Here is a 19,594-nt window from a genome sequence, read left to right as displayed (position 1 = left end):
GCCGGCAGCAGAGTGGCAGGGCAGCCCCCGAGGCAGCAGCCAGGGAGGAGGACGAGGAGGAGCCGCAGCCGGGTACCAACTGATCTGCGGACCGGGACTGGTCTCCAAACCGAGGGTTGGGGACTGCTGATGTAATTAATAGAAAATTCAAATCAACCTTGACAACTAGAGGCAAAAAATAGGCCTGCCAACTCTGGGTTAGGGACTACCTGAATATTTGGGAAGTGGAGCTTGAGAAGGTCAGGCTTTGGGAAGGGATTCATAGGTCCACCTTTCGACGTGGCCGTTTTTTCCAGGTAAACTGCTCTCTATTGCCTGGAGATCAGTTGTAATCCCAGGGGATCTCAAGGAGGTTGGGAACCCTAGCAAAAAGATAGGGCCATTGTTAAGATTCTGTTCGTGTTCTTTCCATGAGATGGTTAGATGTTGTAATCTTCTTTTGCTTTGAACTATTCTTTATTTTAAATAGACCTTTCAATTTTTCCTATTCTGCATTGCTTTAGGATGCTTAGGACTAATCCTGCGTTGAGCAGGGGGTTGATGGCCTAAATGGCCCCTTCCAACTCTATGATTCTATGATTCTATGACCTGTTGCTTTGGTGGGTTCTTTTGGTCTGGTGATATGATGCTCTCTTGCTTGTTATTCTGCCAACCCCAATTAACCAGGTAATCATTCCCCACAGAACTCACTCCCATGTTATCTCCCGGCCCCAGCCTTGAATAGATGAAGTCAATGGCTTGTTTTGGACCGTTGCAAAGAGATTGAGTTGAGCATTTGGGGCCTATTCTCAGACTGCTTTAACATGGTTTTTTAGCATTCTTCCGTGAGGTATTTCCCAGCCTATCAGGATGGGTTCAGAACAAGCCCCGAGACCCTGTCCAACCCAAAAGTGCCAACTGGTACTGGATGATGATGTGTGAGCCAATGGAAATGTGTGAACTATAAATCAATAAGTTTGAAATGTGACAAAAGTTCCATGCCAGCCTTGCTGGGAGGAAGATCAGGATTACAGCTCCAGTGTGGTTGACCTCCCTATTTTGCACAAAATACATTTTATCTTTTGCTTCATCTGGGACTCTGGTCTAATTCTTCTGGACAATTCGTTTTATTGATTTTGCTGAATCTCGCACTCAGAACTTGGTCCTTCCTATAGCTGTGCTGGCTTAGTTGCAAGTCAGTTTCAGCAAGGAGATTCCTTGCCTCTTAAGGTCTTCAATAAAGAGATGTCTGTTTGCTTGTTTGTCTTTTATTCGTCGGTTTATTGTTTTGTTTTGCAAATCTGGTTCACACCGTATTTGTATCTATTGTGTTTTTAGTCTTTATTTCTGTTAACGCCAATAAAAACGTTGTAACTATCGCATTTATTTTACGCCAAAAGGTCCATTTATTGAATAATCGAGGGGGCTTTAACAGCCACTCGAGCCTGAGAAACCCTTCAGGGAGAGGCTGCCTGCTTCACTAGCCCGTCGAAGTAAAGAAAGAGCAGACGACGAGACTCCCGTTCACGCCTGGCATAGCGTCCCCCGCCGCTGCTTAGCAACAGCTCCCCTTTCCCAGCTCGTCCCAAGCCACTCCTGGCCCGAAGATCCTTGAGGGATATCCCCTGGGCCAATCAGAGCCCGCCTCAGTTATCCAAGTATCCGCCCGCTGTTTGTCTTAGCCACTGAAACCCCGCTGTAACTATCCGAGCATTTCCCGCCCCCCTCTGCTTAGCCAATCAAAGCCCGCTTGCGCTCCCCACCCCGCTCCCTCCCGTTTTCTGTCCGTCTCGGCTATAATAAGATCGAGAGCGGCATGACGTCATCACGAGCGAATTCCCGCCTTGCCCTGAAGAGAGCCGGGCGAGGACTTCCGGCGCGGCGCGCGCATGCTCACTCCGCGCCGGCCCTTCCCCGCCACACACGGCTCCGGCGTTCCCAGAATGCTTTGCCGCTTCCGTCGCTGACGGCCTGTCGCAAACGCGGAGCGCTCGTCCGGCCGCTGCTGCTTCCCGGCGGCCCCGCTTCCTCGTCTCCGCCTGGCGCTTCTCGAGCAGCCGCCCGCAGCGCCTCCCCTCCTCCGCCCTCTGGGCCTCAGCGGCGCCGCTTCCCTTCGCCCCCCGCCCTCTCCCCGCGCCGCCTCCTGAGATGCCCCCTAAGAAACAGCCGCCCGCGGCGGCCAACAAAAAGGCGGATCAGAAGAAGAAGGAGAAGATCATTGAGGCGAGTCTCCGCGCCGGTCGGGGAGGAGGGCAAGCGGCCAGGACCCGTGGAGCAGGGCTGGCCAAACGGGGGCTCGCCAGGTGTCTGCGGACTACGACTCCCATGAGCCCCTGCCCGCTATTCGCGGGCAGGGGCTCATGGGAGTCGTAGTCCACAGACACCTGGCGAGCCCCCGTTTGGCCCACCTTGCTGGAAACTCAAGATTTTATTGTATTGAGACTGATAGTTCTCTTCTTTGTGTTTTCAGGGTTTTTTTTCTTCATCCTTTTAAAATTGTATTGAAACTAGTTAAAAAACGGCTTTAAAAAGCCGTAAAGGGGTGGGGGGCTGGCCCTGCCCCCTCCTCCAGGCTGCCTTGCCCGTGTTTGGCCCAGGAGGCGGAAAGGCCAACGGAGGCGGGGGTGGCGCAGTTGTTGGGCGGGAGGCAAGCAGGCCGGCGAGGATGCTGTTGGTGTTGGGAAGAGGAAGGCGGACCAGTGCCTGGCCTGCTGGGAAACAGGCTGCTGTCAGCCACAAGTCTGGGGCGGCAAACAAACTGCACTGTAGTCAAAAAGGAAAACAGCTGGGGCTTGGTTGTATTGTAAATATTGCGCTTCGGCGAAGAACCTTGCAAATCTAAACCGTGATTAAACAGTGGCGGTAGACGGGGAAGGTTCTCTTCCTGTGCTATAAAATAATGATTTGATGTAGATTGGTATGTAGTAGATTGAAATGCGTTTCTCTGTTCTGGGGAGATACACTTCACTTCAATCGCCCGCATCTCCAAGAAGATGTTGCAAGGTTGTCTTTATGGTTAAATAGAGACAGATAGAGGGTAATAGGTTTCAGTGAATTACTCTCAGTATTCCATAGGTAAGAAGGATACATCTGCCCGTCAGTCTCCAACTTTGACGTATTTGTGTCCTTCACTATGTTTACCCCTGAAATTAAACCCAAACAAACAGGGCCAGCTCAGATTGTCACAGGTGGAAAGGTCTTAAGGCACTAGGTAAAGTAGCAGACTTGGGTCTGAACAGAGAGCTTTGACCCTTGAAAGCTGATATCCTGAAACTATTTTTTGATCTCTAAGATGGTACTAGGCTCAACTATAACACTTAAGTTGAGCCTCAGATGACTGAACACCGCTCCATATAAAATTATTCCCCACCCCTACAAAACTAGCATGCCAGTGAGGTGGCTAAACTATATATATCTCTCTCCAGGTGTACAACATTTTTGATGAAACGGGAAATATTTCCCATGAACAAGTGTAGACTTCTTGTTTGGAGTGCCAGAGCAGAGGTGGACTGATGGGACCGTATAAATAAAGCTTGTTCTAGTTTGGATCTTACATCTGTTAAATCTCTTTATTATGTTGAATGCTAATTTGTTACCCACCCAGTACCCATGTTGTAGGGTGAATAAAGCTTTAGTCTTAGAGGTGCCACCGGAATTAAATTTTGCTTTGCTGCTTCTGGCCAGCATTGCTGGCCACTTGAATTAACTTTACCTGTTTTATCTTTGCTGTTCCAGGAGGCACGGCAGAGTGGTGAGGACACCACTGCTGGGTAGAGGCAGGCAGTACAGCATCACTGGGCCTGTTGTGGGAGAAAAGGCTGGGGAGACTGCCAGGCACAAGCTGGCAGCCTTCTGCATGCTCACCAGGCTTATCACTGCCAGAAAGGAGGGGAGATGGGTGGCAAACTGCCACTGAGAGGCACAAGCAGATGCTGTGGTGTTCAGCCTCTCCAACCGACCACTGGACCAACCAGTTTGTCTTTGCCTGTCTGGTCCAAGGGGATTTGTTGACAAAATTGGTTGGGCAAGGATGGGCCAAGGGAGGCAGACAGCTACAACCTTGCATGGGTCGGGTGAGGGGCTAGGATTCTTTTCTGTTTTGTCCCACCAGTCCACCTCTGCCTGTGTCTCTGCTGTGCCACTTCACATGACAGCTGTGGGCCTATGTAAGCACATGCTTATTCATGGGGGAGATTTCCATTTTCGTAAAACGTTTTGTACACCAGTGGTGAAAATGCTGTTTAGCCTTCTCACTGATAGGTGTGGGGAATAATTATTATGAAGCAGTGCTCAGTTGTGAAGCTCAACTGAAGTGTTACATTTGAGCCCAGCACCACCTTAAGAGACCAAAAAGAGTCTCATGGTATCAGCTTTCAAGGGTCAAACTCTCTTCATCAGACAGCTGAAGCTCAGACACAAGTTTGCTGCTTCAGGCGCCTTAGACTTTTTCGTCTGTCATCTAACCTGGCCCTCTTTAAGACAGAATTAGGAAGCAGGAGGTTTGTACTTTGCCCTGCTGCCCTCCTCATACATGATTCTGATTTAGATCAAAGGTCATCAACCATTATAAATTGTAAAGTGCACTTAGTGTTGTAGGCTGCATTCATGTTCACCATAGTGTGTGCTGTTACTACTTACTGAAAAAGGAACTTGTTTTAAATAGGACTGAAGAAAGTTTCAGGAGACATGTACTTTTGATCTGGCATGGCTGTAGGCTTGTAACAGAATGGAAACCTAATTTAGGCAGGACAGTTTTCAGTGCCAAGGTTTAATTTGGATGATGAAAATTGGGTTCTAAAAACCAACTTTTCTTTGGTGTTAAGTATCTGAGGATTGGGCATACACAGGATTGGGCAGTAAACGTACGCTATTAGCCATTTAGAAATTTATTTTGAAATTTGGGGGGGGGGGTTGTTTTGGTATGATCCATAGATTCCGGTGCTGTATGGGTTCATTTGGACTGGATGATGTAATAGGGTTCTACTGGCTCTGATCCAGTCCATCTCTGAATACAGAACTGAGTACAAGAAAGTTGAGGCATAGGAATAAAAGATGGACCTTGACTCAAAACAAAATTCTGTTTGCGTATCCCTTTAAAAAAGAAAAGTCACTTCCATCCTGGCATTCGGATAATACTAGATTGGGGTTATTGACCTGTATATGCAGCACATTTGACATAGATGGAGCATTAGAGCAAATTAGGCCCTAAGCCAGGGGTGCCGAAGCTGTGGCTCTCCAGATGTCCATGGACTACAGTTCCCATGAGCTCCTGCCAGCACATTCTGGCAGGTCATTAACACCAATTTAGCACATACTAAACGAAGTGATAATGACAGCAAAACCTAAAGGTTTTGCCGATTATTTGCATTTAGTTGGTAAATATTCCCAAATTAATTAGCTGGTGGCAGGGGAGAATCTCATTCTTGGCCTTATTGAAGTATCATTAACATGGCTCAATAAGAAGTTGTTAAGCAGAAAATCTTTGCTTGTGCTTCAGGAAGTTACCAGTTCTAATTGCAAATGTTTTAATATCATTAACAGCCTAATCCTTATATATATTTACTCAGCAATAAGGCCCATTGAACCCACTGGGATATTCTCAAGTATAAGGTTAGGGCTGCAGCATAGAAACTGATTCAGAAGGATGATTCTGAGGAGTCCCCACAGAGTTTAATGGGCTTTACTTTTAGGAGTGCTGCTTTGAAAAGAAGTTTCAGTTGGTTAACATCACTTCTTTTAAGAATTGCTATCTCTCCCAGTGGGGTTGGGGGTCACTTTCAGACAGTAGCCCAACAATACTGTCCCTTTTTGAAGTCATTTTGTTTTGCTTAAAGAAGCTGCTATTCTTACAGTATTTTTTAGGATGGAAGAAGACTGAATTTAAGCTCCATGTTTTGGGAACACATTAGTAGTAGAATAGGGTCTTCTACGCAGTCTATAAGAGGAAGCTAAAATGGGGCAGCATCTAGCTTAGTGCCTGGCAAATGATTCTTCTTTCAAATTGTTAAAGAATGCAAGTCACTTTACACATGTAGGGATTAGTCACTTTTTATTATTCATGTCCAAGGTTGGTTATATCCCTAGCCAGTCAGTCTCCCATAAAAAGCTGAATCAGCCAAACTAATAAAATTCTAAGTGCAGTTTTCATGTAGGGTAAGAGTTAGGAATTGGAGAGCATGCCCTTATAAGAGATTTTTTATATATATATATATATATAATTTTTTTTCTGTCCTGGTCTATGTTCTTGGGCTCAAGGCCCCTAACACTGCAACAAGAAATTGCAAGGACACAGATCATTGTAACAGTTCAGCAGCAAAGTAAATACACTGCCAGAGTTTCCCAAAACTTCTCCAATAGCTGCCCTCTAAAACAAGTGTTCTGCACATTTTCCTAAAGCAGCTGGTAAAGTTAAGCCATTCCAGAGGTCTGGACCTATCACAAATTGGTCTGTGAGCATATTGTTGCCGTTTAGACCATCTTAAGAGTGGGCACCTCAAGGAAAAGGCTTCTTGTGAAGAACATAACTACCTTGTGGGAAATGCTACTTATCCTCCCCTGGTTGTCACTTTGAACCTTAATTTGTTGCCATGCCTATTGAGGGGATGATAGGGAGGGTCTGGTTGACTACACTCATGGAAGAAAAGACTGCAAAGTTCCTTCACTGCAGTGTTTGTTTGAGAAAGAATTTCTAAAATCGGATGACTATTATTTCAGGGGATGGGGGGGAAAGTGAAAAATATTGTTTAATTGCGGAAATCTGGCTAGATGATAAAAGTATATAAGCAGTCTTACATAAATTCAAACCACCTAGTAATGTCTACAAATCTTTCCAATGTAGGACAAAACCTTTGGCTTAAAGAACAAGAAAGGAGCAAAGCAGCAGAAGTTTATCAAGGCCGTGACCCATCAAGTGAAATTTGGTCAGCAAAACCCACGACAGGTAAGCAAATATTGGCTTGTTTTTGCTTCCCCCCACCCTCACAGTGTGATCACATGATAAAGCTGTGCATATTAGGAGTGGGCAGGCTGCAGCTGATGTACCTTAATTGGAATGTTGGCTGCAGGCCTTGCTAAGTCTTTAATGGCACCACTTATTGACAGGCACAGTACTCAAATGTAGTGTCAAATTTACAAAGCCAGGGGAGCTACTACCTTAACTGTTAAGAGAACTGAACTGTTCTGGGTTAAATGTCCCTGAGTCTGTAATCTTAATGTTTATGCAAATGCCTTGTGGGATCAAAACAAGGCACACCCAACCTACCATTATTGGCAAAAATCCAGGGAAATGGCAGGTCCTCTGTGTGCCAGGCAAATTTTGCTCAATTGCTCATTGGTGGACTACAGATTAAGGTGGGTAGCCATGTTAGTCTCTTTGTAGCAGTAGAAAAGAGCAAGAGACCAGGAGCACCTTAAAGACCGAAAACATTTGTGGCAGGGAGTGAGATTTTGTGAAAAGGGAGTGAGATTTTGTGACTTTCAGTCACAGCTCATTCCTTTGGTTATTTGAAGAAGTGAGCAGTGACTCACGAACGTTCATCCCCTGTCTTAAATTGTATTGGTCTTTAAGGTGCTACTGGGCTTTCTTTTCTACTGGTGAACTACAGTATATCTTATGCAAATGTGTTTCATGGATCCTGTATAACATTCTGTAGATTGCATTTAATACACTTTGGGTTGGAGTTTTCAAGTTGGATAGCTGCTCTAGTCTGACTGTAGCAATAGTACTGGTGGCACCCTGCCCCCAAACTCTGGTGAATATAGATGTTAAACAACATGGGGGATAGAATTGCTCCCTGTGGGACCCCACATACCATAGCCTGCCATCAGGAGATTCTTTCCCCTCGTGCCACTCTCTGTCCCTGATGTTAGGAGGAAGGACTGCAGCTATTTCAAGGCCGTGCCCCCATTTACCCACATCGGCTAGACGGTGGGCTAACAGCCTGTGACTGACCATGTCAAAGGCTGCTGTTAGATCCCACAAAAACAGCAGTGCCAGCCTGCCTTGATCCAGTTGCCTGCACAGATTGTCTGTCAGGGAGACGTCACCTCCACTCCATGGTCAGATCAGAAACTGGACTGGAACAGGTCAAGAGCCAGTGTTTAATGCTCACTTTGGAAGGGCAGACGGACAGACCAGTGTTTCATCCTGGAGAGTCTGTAGCTGTCCCACAACTGTATGCTCCACTACCTTATCCCAAAACAACAGATGCAAAACTGGGCGGTAGTTGGATGTGCCTAGCCCCGTTCTTTCAAATGTGCCCTGACCACAACCTCCTTCAACCTCTGGGAACATTCCTGAGACCAGGAATAAGTTGATAATCTGGTGGTGGCACCCGATCTTCTCACCGCCAGCTTTTACCAGCCACAAGAGACCACATCTAGGGGGTATGTGGTAGGGCGGACAGTTTCCAGAATCCTGTCTACATGAGCAAGGGAGAGTGGACTGAAGTGATTCAAAGTAGGACATTGAGTTGACCAAAGCAGTGGTCCCCAACCCCTGGTTCAGGGACCGGTAGTGATCCGTAGATCAGTCGGTACCAGGCCGCAGCTCCTCCCCATCCTCCTCCCCGGCTGCTGCCTCGGGGGCTGCCCTGCCACTCTGCCACCGGCTCACCTTTGGTGCTCTCCAGCGGCCGCCATGGCTGGAACTCTCCCTCGGCGTGGCACTGTGTAGCTGCTGCTGACAGCGCCCCCCAGTGGGTGGCGGGAAGTCAGGGGCGCCGGCAGGAAAGCAAGTGGACCAGGGGCTCAGGCGGCAGCGACGTCCCTCCGCAAAAGACTACCCCCCCCCCCCCGGCCTCAGTAAAATTGTCAAGTGTTGACCAGTCCCCAGTGATAAAAAGGTTGGGGACCACTGGCCTCCAATTCCTCAGCCATATCAAAATTGGCAGATAAATCCTGGCGGAGAAACAAAATTTTATCTGCAAAAAAACCCCTCACAGCTAACCTCCAATGTAGCCATTTTGGACACTCCTTTAGTCAAGAATGTCAGCGACGGAATTATCTTGAATAATTGTGCTAGGCAAGAGCTAGCAGAAGCAATGCCGTCTCATTAGTGTCATATGAGCTTTCTGAAATATCTGAAGAAGTGAGCAGTGACTCACAGGAGCTCCTACCCTGCCACTGGACTCTTGCTCTTTCCAATTGGAGTTTTGTGATTCTCCCTTACTGGTGACTTCATTTTCTTTTAGGCAACTCTAACAGATGCTGATAAGAAATTGAAGAAAGATGACAAGAAGAAAGAATTGCAGGAGCTGAATGAGCTTTTCAAACCTGTAGTTGCTGCTCAGAAAATCAGTAAAGGTAAGCAGTTGGCCTTGTGTTTTCTTGCCTTGCATGTCTCAAACTTGGGGGGGGGGGGTCTTGCCACATCAAACCGGAATGGAAAATAAATGATGAAACGGCCTATATTGCAGGTGCTGATCCCAAATCAGTCGTCTGTGCTTTCTTCAAGCAAGGGCAATGCACAAAAGGAGACAAGTGCAAATTTTCTCACGACCTGTCTTTGGAGAGAAAGTGCGAAAAGAGAAGTGTTTACATCGATGCACGAGACGAAGAACTTGAAAAAGGTAAGTGCCTTCCTTTCAGGAAACAGAACATTCAGTATTTAAAATTAACATATCCCTGCACACATGGAGATAATAGTAGAAACACAAGACTAACTTTGGTGAATGTTCTTATGTAGAAGGATAAATGGCATAGAATCTTTTTAAAAATCTTGCAAGATGCCAGAAAACATCTGCAATAGTAAAAAACCAAATCACCAAGCAAGCTCCAAATTCTTCACAGGTGGCACAAACAGCAGGAAGCACCAGTGAACTATAATGACAGATTTCCCTTTTCTCAACACTTGTGAATCTCAAAGTCAGCACTAAGAGCCATGCCAATGGATAGAACAGCTAGGAGGGTTTCTTTATCAGTCAGATTCTCCCACCTCTTAATACTGCCTTATTGAGTCTCACAGGCTGCAGCTAGGAGGAAGCCGGAAAATCTGTCACTGCCTTCTGCTCGTGCTCCACAGCAGTGTCCCCCAACCTCCGGGCCGTGGAGCCCTCGGTACCAGGCCACAGCGGGGGGGGGCTGGAGGCAAGGGCGCTGGTGTGCCAGTGGCCACAGACACGAAGCTGCTGCGCCTGTGTGTTTGTGCCCGCTGGTGCCCACGCCTTCCTCTCGTCCCCGGGTCTCCCTCCCCCAGCCTGAAAAAGGTTGGGGATCACTGCTCCACAGAACCCAGACCTACTTAATGTGTACAAATCTGTTTCTTTAAGGTGGTAACGATATATAGATAGCAGAGGTTTTCCTCCTTTTGTTTTAGTGAGAGTTTTATCATAGAATCATAGAGTTGGAAGAGACCTCATGGGTCATCTAGTCCAACCCCCTGCTCTATGCAGGACACTCATATCCCAATTTTGTTTATTCCATCTAGACACAATGGATAACTGGGATGAAAAGAAGTTGGAAGAGGTGGTGAACAAGAAGCATGGTGAGGCCGAAAAGAAAAAACCCAAAACGCAAATAGTATGTCCTTTTTCTTGCATTGTGTTCCAGTAACTTGTTAAAATTGTTTGGAAAATTAACTTGGCTCGGTTGAGTTATAGCACTACTGAATGTGGAGTTTCTGTCTATTTATGATCTCATTTCGTAAACCATTTTTTTTAGTAGAAAGCTTAGAAGATGCTCTTACAACATCAGAATGCAAAGTTTGCAATATATTCAAGTTGCAATGATGAAATTAGCATGCATCCTTAACAGTTAATATTACAAAGGCCCAATCTTAAAGCTTTGTTTAAAAATATGGTGCATTTTAAAAATCATACAAGTTTGTATAGAGTTCAAATAGGTGGCATCTTATAGAAACCCAATAAAAAATAACAAATACTATTTGCATCCAGTTGATCATGTAACAAGCTTGACAATACAATGGTCATAGACAAATATTCTTCATGGGGAACTCTAAACCTGTTTTGAACAATGATTGATTTTTACAAGGTAAGTATTTCAGCAAGTATGGCCCCCAGCAATCTGCACTTATATTGCTTAAAGCTAGTATATTTTTAGCATGTTATAATGATCTTATGTGATTATATGATTCTACATGAAGGGTAAAGTAAATCTTTGACAAAAAATCATACAAAGTCATTATTATGTATGTCTTAAATAATATACTAAGTTCTTCAGGGCTTGTAAAATAAAGCCGTTCCACCAGTGCTCTGGTTGAGGCCCAAAGCAATATCGGAATTATAATAGCCTCCCCACCAAAGCCTTATTTATACTCCGTCTAGAGCCAGGAGGTGGCCAAAGTACTTCGGACATCAAAGTGCCCAACCCTAATTCTGTCAGCTGGAGGTCAGTTGTAATCCCAGGGGATACCTGGAGGTTGGTAACCCTAAGGACACCCTCAAGAGACTTCGGTTAATGTGACTGATGGTTTCTTCTGACGGCTGTGATGCACCAAGACTCTAAATTTCACTTAGCCAGTTGAATTTCTTAAGAGTCCGTGAAAAATGCAGCGGGCAGTACTTTGGCCACCTCATGAGAAGGAAGGACTCCCTGGAGAAGAGCCTAATACTGGGAGCGATTGAGGGCAAAAGAAGAAGGGGACGACAGAGAATGAGGTGGCTGGATGGAGTCACTGAAGCAGTTGGTGCAAACTTAAATGGACTCCGGGGAATGGTAGAGGACAGGAAGGCCTGGAGGGTCATTGTCCGTGGGGTCGCGATGTGTCTGACACGACTTCACACCTAACAACAACAACAAGAGCCAGGAGATCCTCCCACCACCCACTTCTTCCTTTTTAGTATGAGAAGAACTAGCGGAGGATGATGGAAATTTGGTTTAGATTTGAATGTTATGTTTTTATTGCTGTATTTTATCTAGGTGGAATTTTGCCCTGAATCACATGAGATTGGGGGTGGAGTAAGTTGAATTTGAAAGGTTGTCATTTGGAGGAGGGCAGGATGCTGTTTCTGTTGGCTGCAGAGGAGAGGACACACAGTAATGGGTTTAAACTACAAGTACAACGATATAGGCTAGATATCAGGAAAAAAATGTTCACAGTCAGAGTAGTTCAGCAATGGAATAGGCTGCCTAAGGAGGTGGTGAGCTCTCCCTCACTGGCAGTCTTCAAGCAAAGGTTGGATACACACTTTTCTTGGATGCTTTAGGATGCTTAGGGCTGATCCTGCGTTGAGCAGGGGGTTGGACTAGATGGCCTGTATGGCCCCTTCCAACTCTATGATTCTATGATTCTATGAATTAATAGTAATAATCATTCAAAAAAGTAGAATTAATAATAATTTGTGATCTGGATAAGCCCCTATTTACTAAAGTGTGCTTAAAAATGGAAGTTGCCCTTTTGAAGTTGTAAATAGCATCTCTTATCTATGATAGCATTAAAGATCCAGATGGGCTGAGGTAAAAGTCAAAGTATTTGGACAGAGATACCAGGATAGAATTGTAGCCAGAGATAAATAGTAGGTCTATTTAGAAGAGGAAATATATTGCATGTGTTTTGGAAAGGATGTAAAATACTGTGGTTCTGGGGTTCTCATGAACAGCATACATTTACCTTATTTTGCCTTGGCCTTACCTTTTATATCAGCGGCAGGTGTGACACTTTTGTTTTCTCCTTGTTTCTTATAAATGTACTACATCAAGTAATTTTTAAAAACAGGACAAAAATAGAGTCCAGTCGCACCTTTAAGACCAACAAAGATTTATTCAAGACGTGAGCTTTCGAGTGCAGGCACTCTTCCTCAGACTAATGAACAACCATCAAACTGTAGAGATACAAGCAAATTATGGCAAATTAGTGAACTGTGTCACAATATCCAAATTAAGCCATATGTAACAAGCTTGACAATACTTAATGCCATAAAGTTCCCCTTCCAAAGCAGCCATATTCTTCAGGTGAACTAATCTGTTGTAGGGTTGGCCACGTTGGTGTCCGAAGCGGCCGTTCCCGCCCGAAGCAGCCAGCACTGCGGACACCAAAGTGGCCAACCCTAATTCTGTCAGCTGGAGGTCAGTTGTAATCCCAGGAGATACCTGGAGGTTGGTAACCCTGAGGATACCCTCAAGAGACTTCAGTTAATGTGGCTGATGGTTTCTTCTGACAGCTGTGATGCACCAAGACTCTAAATTTCACTTAGCCAGTTGAATTTCTTAGGAGCCCGTGAAAAATGCAGCGGGCAGTTTTATTAACCCTCTCCTTAGAACAGGGGTAGTCAAACTGCGGCCCTTCAGATGTCCATGGACTACAATTCCCAGGAGCCCCCTGCCAGCGAATGCTGGCAGGGGGCTCCTGGGAATTGTAGTCCATGGACATCTGGAGTGCCGGTTTGACTACCCCTGCTTTAGAAGCATGAGGTAAGGCTGATAAAGTTGATGCAGCTGCAAACAACTTGCTTTAATCTGTGTTTGGCAGCCAGAAAGAAAGGTCTGCCTCCCGCCCGATGCATGAAAAAAAAGAAAACAGGATGGGGAAGCATAACTTGACGGTGAATGTTTTGTACAGGTCTGCAAGTATTTCCTTGATGCCATTGAGAACAATAAATATGGATGGTTTTGGGTCTGCCCTGGTGGCGGAGACAACTGCATGTACCGCCATGCCCTTCCTCCAGGCTTTGTACTCAAAAAGGACAAGAAGAAGGAAGAAAAGGAAGAACAGATTTCCTTAGAGGATCTAATAGAAAAAGAGGTAAGAGGTGATGCAATAGATGCTTGAGGGCTGTCACGGTTCGTGACACATGGAGGGGGGTGTGGAGGAACACTTCCAGAGGAAGCCTGGAGTGCCCAGAAAGCTGAAAGTGTTTGGAACTGAGCCTGAAGGCTGACCAGCCATCTTTGGAAACGACAGTCTCTTGAATTGTGATTTTGAGCTCATCTCTAAATTACTAAAATAGTTTTAAGGGGTCACTGCAGAACACAACACATTTGCTTTCAATTCCTAGGGATATTTTTTAAGCATTACAATTTTTTGGTTCAGTTATTCTCATAACGTAATATTGAATTCCTGTCTCCAGAGGTCACCCGTGTTCCACAGTGAGTGTTTTACTGTTGGCATGTTTGGGGTGGGGGGGGAAATGCAGTGCTCACGCCATGTATCTTTACACCGATCATCTTGGCTAGCAAGCATTTTGAAATTGTTTAATCACACGAATATTTTAGATTTTCTGATGTGAGCACTTGTCATGCGTTCTAATTCCTTTTCATAGCCAAAGAAAATAATGATAAAAGGAAGGGGGGGGGACCTTGTGGTAGGTTCCAGGTACATCCTAGTGAAAACAAGTATTGCAGCCAGTTATTATAGACTAGAAGACTCAAGAGCCGCTGGGTATTTTCTTTTATTGCAGCGTGCTGCTTTAGGACCAAATGTTACGAAAATTACGTTAGAGTCTTTCCTTGCGTGGAAGAAGAGGAAAAGACAAGAAAAGATAAATAAGGCTGAACAAGATATGGAAAGAAGGAAAGCAGACTTCAAGGCTGGCAAAGCGTTGGTGGTAAGCTCTGCTTCTCAGTTACTTGTGGTACACAAAATAAGGTGATGATAATCCTTTTTGAGGAAGTGTCATGCCTTGAGCGTTGCTTTCGGAACGGCGTCTGTTTTTTTGTGTTGCTTAGCCCCGTGCTTTGATCTCTCATCCTGGCTAGATCAGCGGACGGGAAGTCTTTGAGTTCCGGCCAGAGCTGGTGGATGCAGATGATGAAGAGGCAGACGACACTCACTATGTTCAAGACACTGGAGAAGATGAGGTAAAGCAGTTACCTAACATAGTTAGGTCATGAAAAAAAACTTATTCCATAGCCCATATGCCCTCAGGGGTAGCCAAACTGCGGCCCTCCAGATATCCATGGACTACAATTCCCAGGAGCCCCCTGCCAGCATTCGCTGGCAGGGGGCTCCTGGGAATTGTAGTCCATGGACATCTGGAGGGCCGCAGTTTGACTACCCCTGCCCTAAATTAAAATAGTTCAGTGTAACGTTCTTGGCCAGTGCCACATGGCATTCCCTGCCACAAGAAGTGGTGGCTACTACAAGCATAGACAACTTCAAGAGCGGCCTGGATAAAAATGTGGAGCAGAGACCCATCAGTGGCTTTTTAGCCCCAAGGTATAGATGGAACAGTCTGTCTGGTCCAGTGATGCTCTGCATTCTTGGTGCTTGTGGGGGCAGCAGTGGGAGAGCTTCTGGAGTTCTAGCCCTGCTGGTGGATCTCCTGATGGCAACTGGGCTTGGGCCACTCTGTGTTGGTCTGGATGGGCCGTTGGCCTAATCCAGCATGGCTTCCTTTGTGTTCTTATGACAAGTTGCATGTGTTGGTTGCAGGGATTACCACATTGGGAGAAGAAATGGTTGCCTAAGATTAAGAAACCTGGTTAAATCGGGGGTGGAACCCCATTTCTTCCTTTCCCCTACAGATCGATGAGCTTGTGAGCGTAAATGATGTGGACTTGAGCCTTTATATTCCGAAAGCCGTGGATGAGACTGGAATTACTGTGGCTAGCCTTGAACGATTCAGCACGTATACTTCAGCTGAGAAGGATGGTAAGATTTGAGGGGTTGGGTGGCCTGTTTTTTGGCTGTTCCATGAAGTAATGACCAGTCTTCAGTGGTACACATAACGGGGGCCTGCAGGGCCCTCCAGGAAAGGGGAATTCACATTTGTTGCTTTCTACAGCCCCTTCAATTACTTCTGCTTGCTCCATCTCTAGCTTCTGCTTTTGCTCCCCTCTCTTTACCTTCATTTCCCCCCCCCTCCACTTACCTATACAGTTCTGATGGTTGGCAGCACTTCCTCAGTGCTGGATGCTGCTTTGGGTTCAATAGCATCCCATTGTACTGTTCAACCCCAACCCCCCCCCCCGCCCGATATCTGCATATCAAGGCCCCATATATATTTTAAACCTAGATTTTTCTGCAAACCTGGGGAGTACCCATGTCTAATGGAACCTTTAATTGTAGCCATGGCTGGCCTTGTGGATTTTTTAATGCACCTATAGACTGTCCCTTGGCTAACGGATATTCAGCATCTGGACTAAAGCGTGACACTCCGGCCTTGGCATTTGCCCCTGCCAGAGCACAGCAAAGATTGCGAAATGCCCATTTCATTAGAGAAGAAATCTTGCCTGCAGAAGACGCGCCAGAGTTTGGGCACATGGAACTGAGCAGCGTAACCTCCATTATGAGCCATCCAGAGCCATATAAATTATTGGATTATTCCACTGACTCCCATGAGATATGGATTATACAAAGAATAAGAAGTAGATTTTGTGGCTTAGATCAGGGGTAGTCAACCTGTGGTCCTCCAGATGTCAATGGACTGCAATTCCCATGAGCCCCTGCCAGCAAATGCTGGCAGGGGCTCATGGGAATAGCAGTCCATTGACATCTGGAGGGCCACAGGTTGACTACCCCTGGCTTAGATCAAATGTTGCAGAAACGCTTAACAGCCTTAGTGCTTTCCACCCTCTTATCTATTGCAGCGTCCTCAAATTGGTTGCACAGTGGATGTCCAGTTAGTTTGACTTTGTACAACCAGCCTCCTCAGTTTTCTGTTCACATTTCCTCTCGCATGGGAGCTCCTGCAGGAACGGACCCGTTGATCCAGATCAGCCCTTTTGTGTGAGAATTGGGGCTTGGCAATGCATGAGTCTCCCCAGACTTTTTTTTCTTCCCTGGCTCTCCATGAATGATCACCCACTTGTACTGAAATCTGAAAGCTGGTGAAAGAGAAAACATAAATTCTGCTACATCGGCTGGATTTCCCCACAGGCTGCATGTTGCGTATCTCTGTAGCACAGGGGTAGTCAAACTGCTGCCCTCTAGAGGTCCATGGACTACAATTCCCATGGGAATTGTAGTCCATGGACCTCTGGAGGGGCCACAGTTTGACTACCCCTGCTGTAGCAGCTTGGTGATCCTGTGAAGCCGCTGCTTGAAAATAAAGCATCGGCCATTGGGAGAACTGGCTCGAGAAGCCGGCCTCGAATGCTGTGGGGCCTGCTTTATGTAGGCAGCATGCTCGTGTGGAGGGGTCAGTCTCCCGTTTCGGTTACTTCCAAATAGGGCTGCTTAGGATCACAGTAACACTTATTGCTCTTTTGTGTCTTGAGTCATCAGACGCTGTGAGGAAAGGCTGAGGAATGTTCAGCCTGGAGAAGAGGCGGTGGAGAGGGGACACGGTTCCTCTCTTGAAGGGTTTGAAAGGCTGTTAGGTCTTTTAAAGGGTTTGAAAGGGCAAGGAGCATTTCCTGTTGGCGGCAGAGGAGAGGACGCACAGTATTGGGTTTAAACTATGCATAGGATGATATCAGCTAGATATCAGGGCTAGATATTTTCTGAACACATCTGCTTTGCTACTTAGAGCTACATAGTCCACATTCTCAGTTTCAGTTAATGTCAATGCAATTGCTATAGGGGACTCATGAGGGACTCACTTTGGGGGGGGGCACCTCAATTGCTGCTCCTCTTTGCCCTCCTCCTAGCATTGCCTGCAACCTCTCCCTACCTTTTAAAAGTTCGGTCTTCCTGTTTTCCCTTCTCCATGATTTTGTTTTTACCTATTTGCCCCCTCCCCCCACAGCTTGACCGCCCTATCTTTCATTTCTTCTCCATTGCCCCACACCCCCACCTGCAGTGATAAACCTCTGTCTTAGAATCTCGGTGGTGTTGGTCAGTGGTGGTCTAGCATATCCCAGAACGGCCACCAAGCGATCACCATGCATAATTTGCACCTACTATTGTAAGATCTTAAACACACGCAATGTTTGGGGGTTGCTTACATTTTCACATTTTGCCGCAAGCCTGGAGTATCCTCCAGGTTTGTAGGGGGAAATTCCCTCTCTGTGCCTGACCCAGTTCTTCAGAATGGAAGATGGAAAGCGATTGTTTTCCCTTTCAGATCACAAGCTTAGTGAAGCGTCGGGCGGCGGCCTGGAGAACGGACAGCAGAGCGACTTGGAAGATTCCAGTGACATGGAGGATGCTCAGGAAAATGGAATCATAGATGCCGTTCCAGTTGATGAAAACCTGTTTACTGGCGAGGACTTGGAGGAACTAGAAGAAGAACTAAACACACTTGACTTAGAAGAATGAATAACAAAAATGCAAATTTACATCTGCCCGAAGAAGCGAACGTTGGCTCCGTCTCTATCTGCGGTTTCTTAAATGGAGTGTTCTTGGTTCCTCAAGTGATTCTGGAAAGAACATTAAACGTCTTCTCTCCCACACACCACTTTTCTGTGATTCGGTCTTAACTGCAGCTTCATAAACCACTCAGACAAGACAATGGTGGGAGTCTCTTAACATGCGATCTCATGTTCACAGGCTCCCCATCAGAAGTAGGGAGGTCTAACTGCTTCCTTAGGTGCTGCAGAGGGGAACGTTCCTGCCAGGCACACGAGATTATCGCAACAAAGTCCTTCAACAGCGCCGCATTTTACATGCGTCTTTTGGAATGATTATGTAACAGTGCAGACTGTGCTGTGAATTAGGAAATGGCGCTGCTATTTGCAAGGTGAGGCGGTTTAGATGCGGGTTTTGGATCAGAAAGATGGCCGAGGCAAAGATCCATGTTTACGGGGCCCTCCGTTTAAGTCTTACACTTAACCCACAAAAGGTGTAAATAAAGACTGATGGGGGGGGGGGGAACCATGTTGGCTCTACATTTAGTGTACGGTGCATGTTTTGCAAATATGCAGTACACCTTAACAGTTACTCCTTAACAGTTGCGGCACTGTAAGTTATGAGTTGCAGTCTCTAGATTAACATGGTGTGATAAACAGCATATTGTCATATTGTCCTTCCAGAGTAGCCCAGTGTATGGAAAATGCTACCTGCTCCTTTCTGGTTCCCCTTATCTTGCATTTGTCCATTGGTAGGCAGTGTAAACTTGTAAGGATTTTGGTGAGATTTCAGTATTCACCAATACTAGAGTTCGGTTTCAGATGGACTACATTTCCTACATATCAGAGGAGCAATTGTCATAATACTTTGGAACAACCATTTTTACAGTGAAGTATAAAACAACATTAGGTCCCTGTAGTTGATTCAGTTCAGTTAAGCAACAGCTGCTTGGGAGCAGAGAAGTCTTCCAGAGAGGGCAGGCAGTAAGATACCGATGGGAGAAAAGCTCAGAGAAATGTGTCGTCTCATATGAGTCAAGGCTTCAGATCTGAAAATCACTTAATTACAAAAAGTGGCTTTAATCCCATTGTTTGGAAAGGAGTCGGGTATATCACAGTGCAGTTGCAGCCAGAAATGCTGGATTAATTTGGCAAGTGTTGTTCAAAAGGAGAAATTTGTACCTGTGAACACTGGGAATTAGTAATGTCCCTGGGAATTAGTAATGTCGTGGCCAGGCAACTCCTGTCCAGCATGCAAGCATGAACATTAAAATGTCCCATAAGAGAAAGTGTCAGATGGATATGGAGAAATGAGGGTTATAGATTAATCTGTATGAGTTTTGCTGGCATTTTATCAAGCTCTGTACATGAATGTGGTCTACCTAAGCATATCTTCAGTTGCCTGTCTGCGTTTTTCATTGCTTTTGACTTCGTTGAGTTTTTCTTCTGTTGAGGTTTCTCGTCTTATTGTTCTATTGAAACCCCTTCA

At 45.8% G+C, this 19,594-nt stretch overlaps 1 protein-coding gene across 1 annotated transcript; it reads left to right on the top strand.

Annotated features, from left to right (window-relative positions):
- Window positions 1-1,906: 1,906 nt before the first annotated feature.
- ZC3H15 (zinc finger CCCH-type containing 15) lies at window positions 1,907-18,210 on the top strand. Its single transcript, XM_077319371.1, has 10 exons — window positions 1,907-2,202; window positions 6,818-6,919; window positions 9,171-9,282; window positions 9,396-9,548; window positions 10,406-10,497; window positions 13,496-13,678; window positions 14,334-14,480; window positions 14,632-14,733; window positions 15,400-15,526; window positions 17,883-18,210. Exons 1-10 carry the CDS (start codon window positions 2,128-2,130, stop codon window positions 18,074-18,076), a joined length of 1,287 nt encoding a protein of 428 aa, XP_077175486.1. The 5' UTR covers window positions 1,907-2,127; the 3' UTR covers window positions 18,077-18,210.
- Window positions 18,211-19,594: the final 1,384 nt, after the last annotated feature.

Source organism: Paroedura picta, chromosome 2, assembly GCF_049243985.1.
Source record: "Paroedura picta isolate Pp20150507F chromosome 2, Ppicta_v3.0, whole genome shotgun sequence".
In the NCBI taxonomy this organism is placed as follows: Eukaryota; Metazoa; Chordata; class Lepidosauria; order Squamata; family Gekkonidae; genus Paroedura; species Paroedura picta.
This window is presented reverse-complemented; position numbering and strand designations above follow the sequence as displayed.

What these genes read in the sequence shown, in the direction of transcription:
- ZC3H15 (XM_077319371.1), top strand. Translation starts at nt 2,128, where the DNA reads ATGCCCCCTAAGAAACAGCCGCCCGCGGCGGCCAACAAAAAGGCGGAT. An exon ending in GTCAGCAAAACCCACGACAG is followed by an intron (nt 6,920 to 9,170) that starts GTAAGCAAATAT and finishes ATTTTCTTTTAG; the next exon opens with GCAACTCTAACAGATGCTGA. An exon ending in AAAAACCCAAAACGCAAATA is followed by an intron (nt 10,498 to 13,495) that starts GTATGTCCTTTT and finishes TGTTTTGTACAG; the next exon opens with GTCTGCAAGTATTTCCTTGA.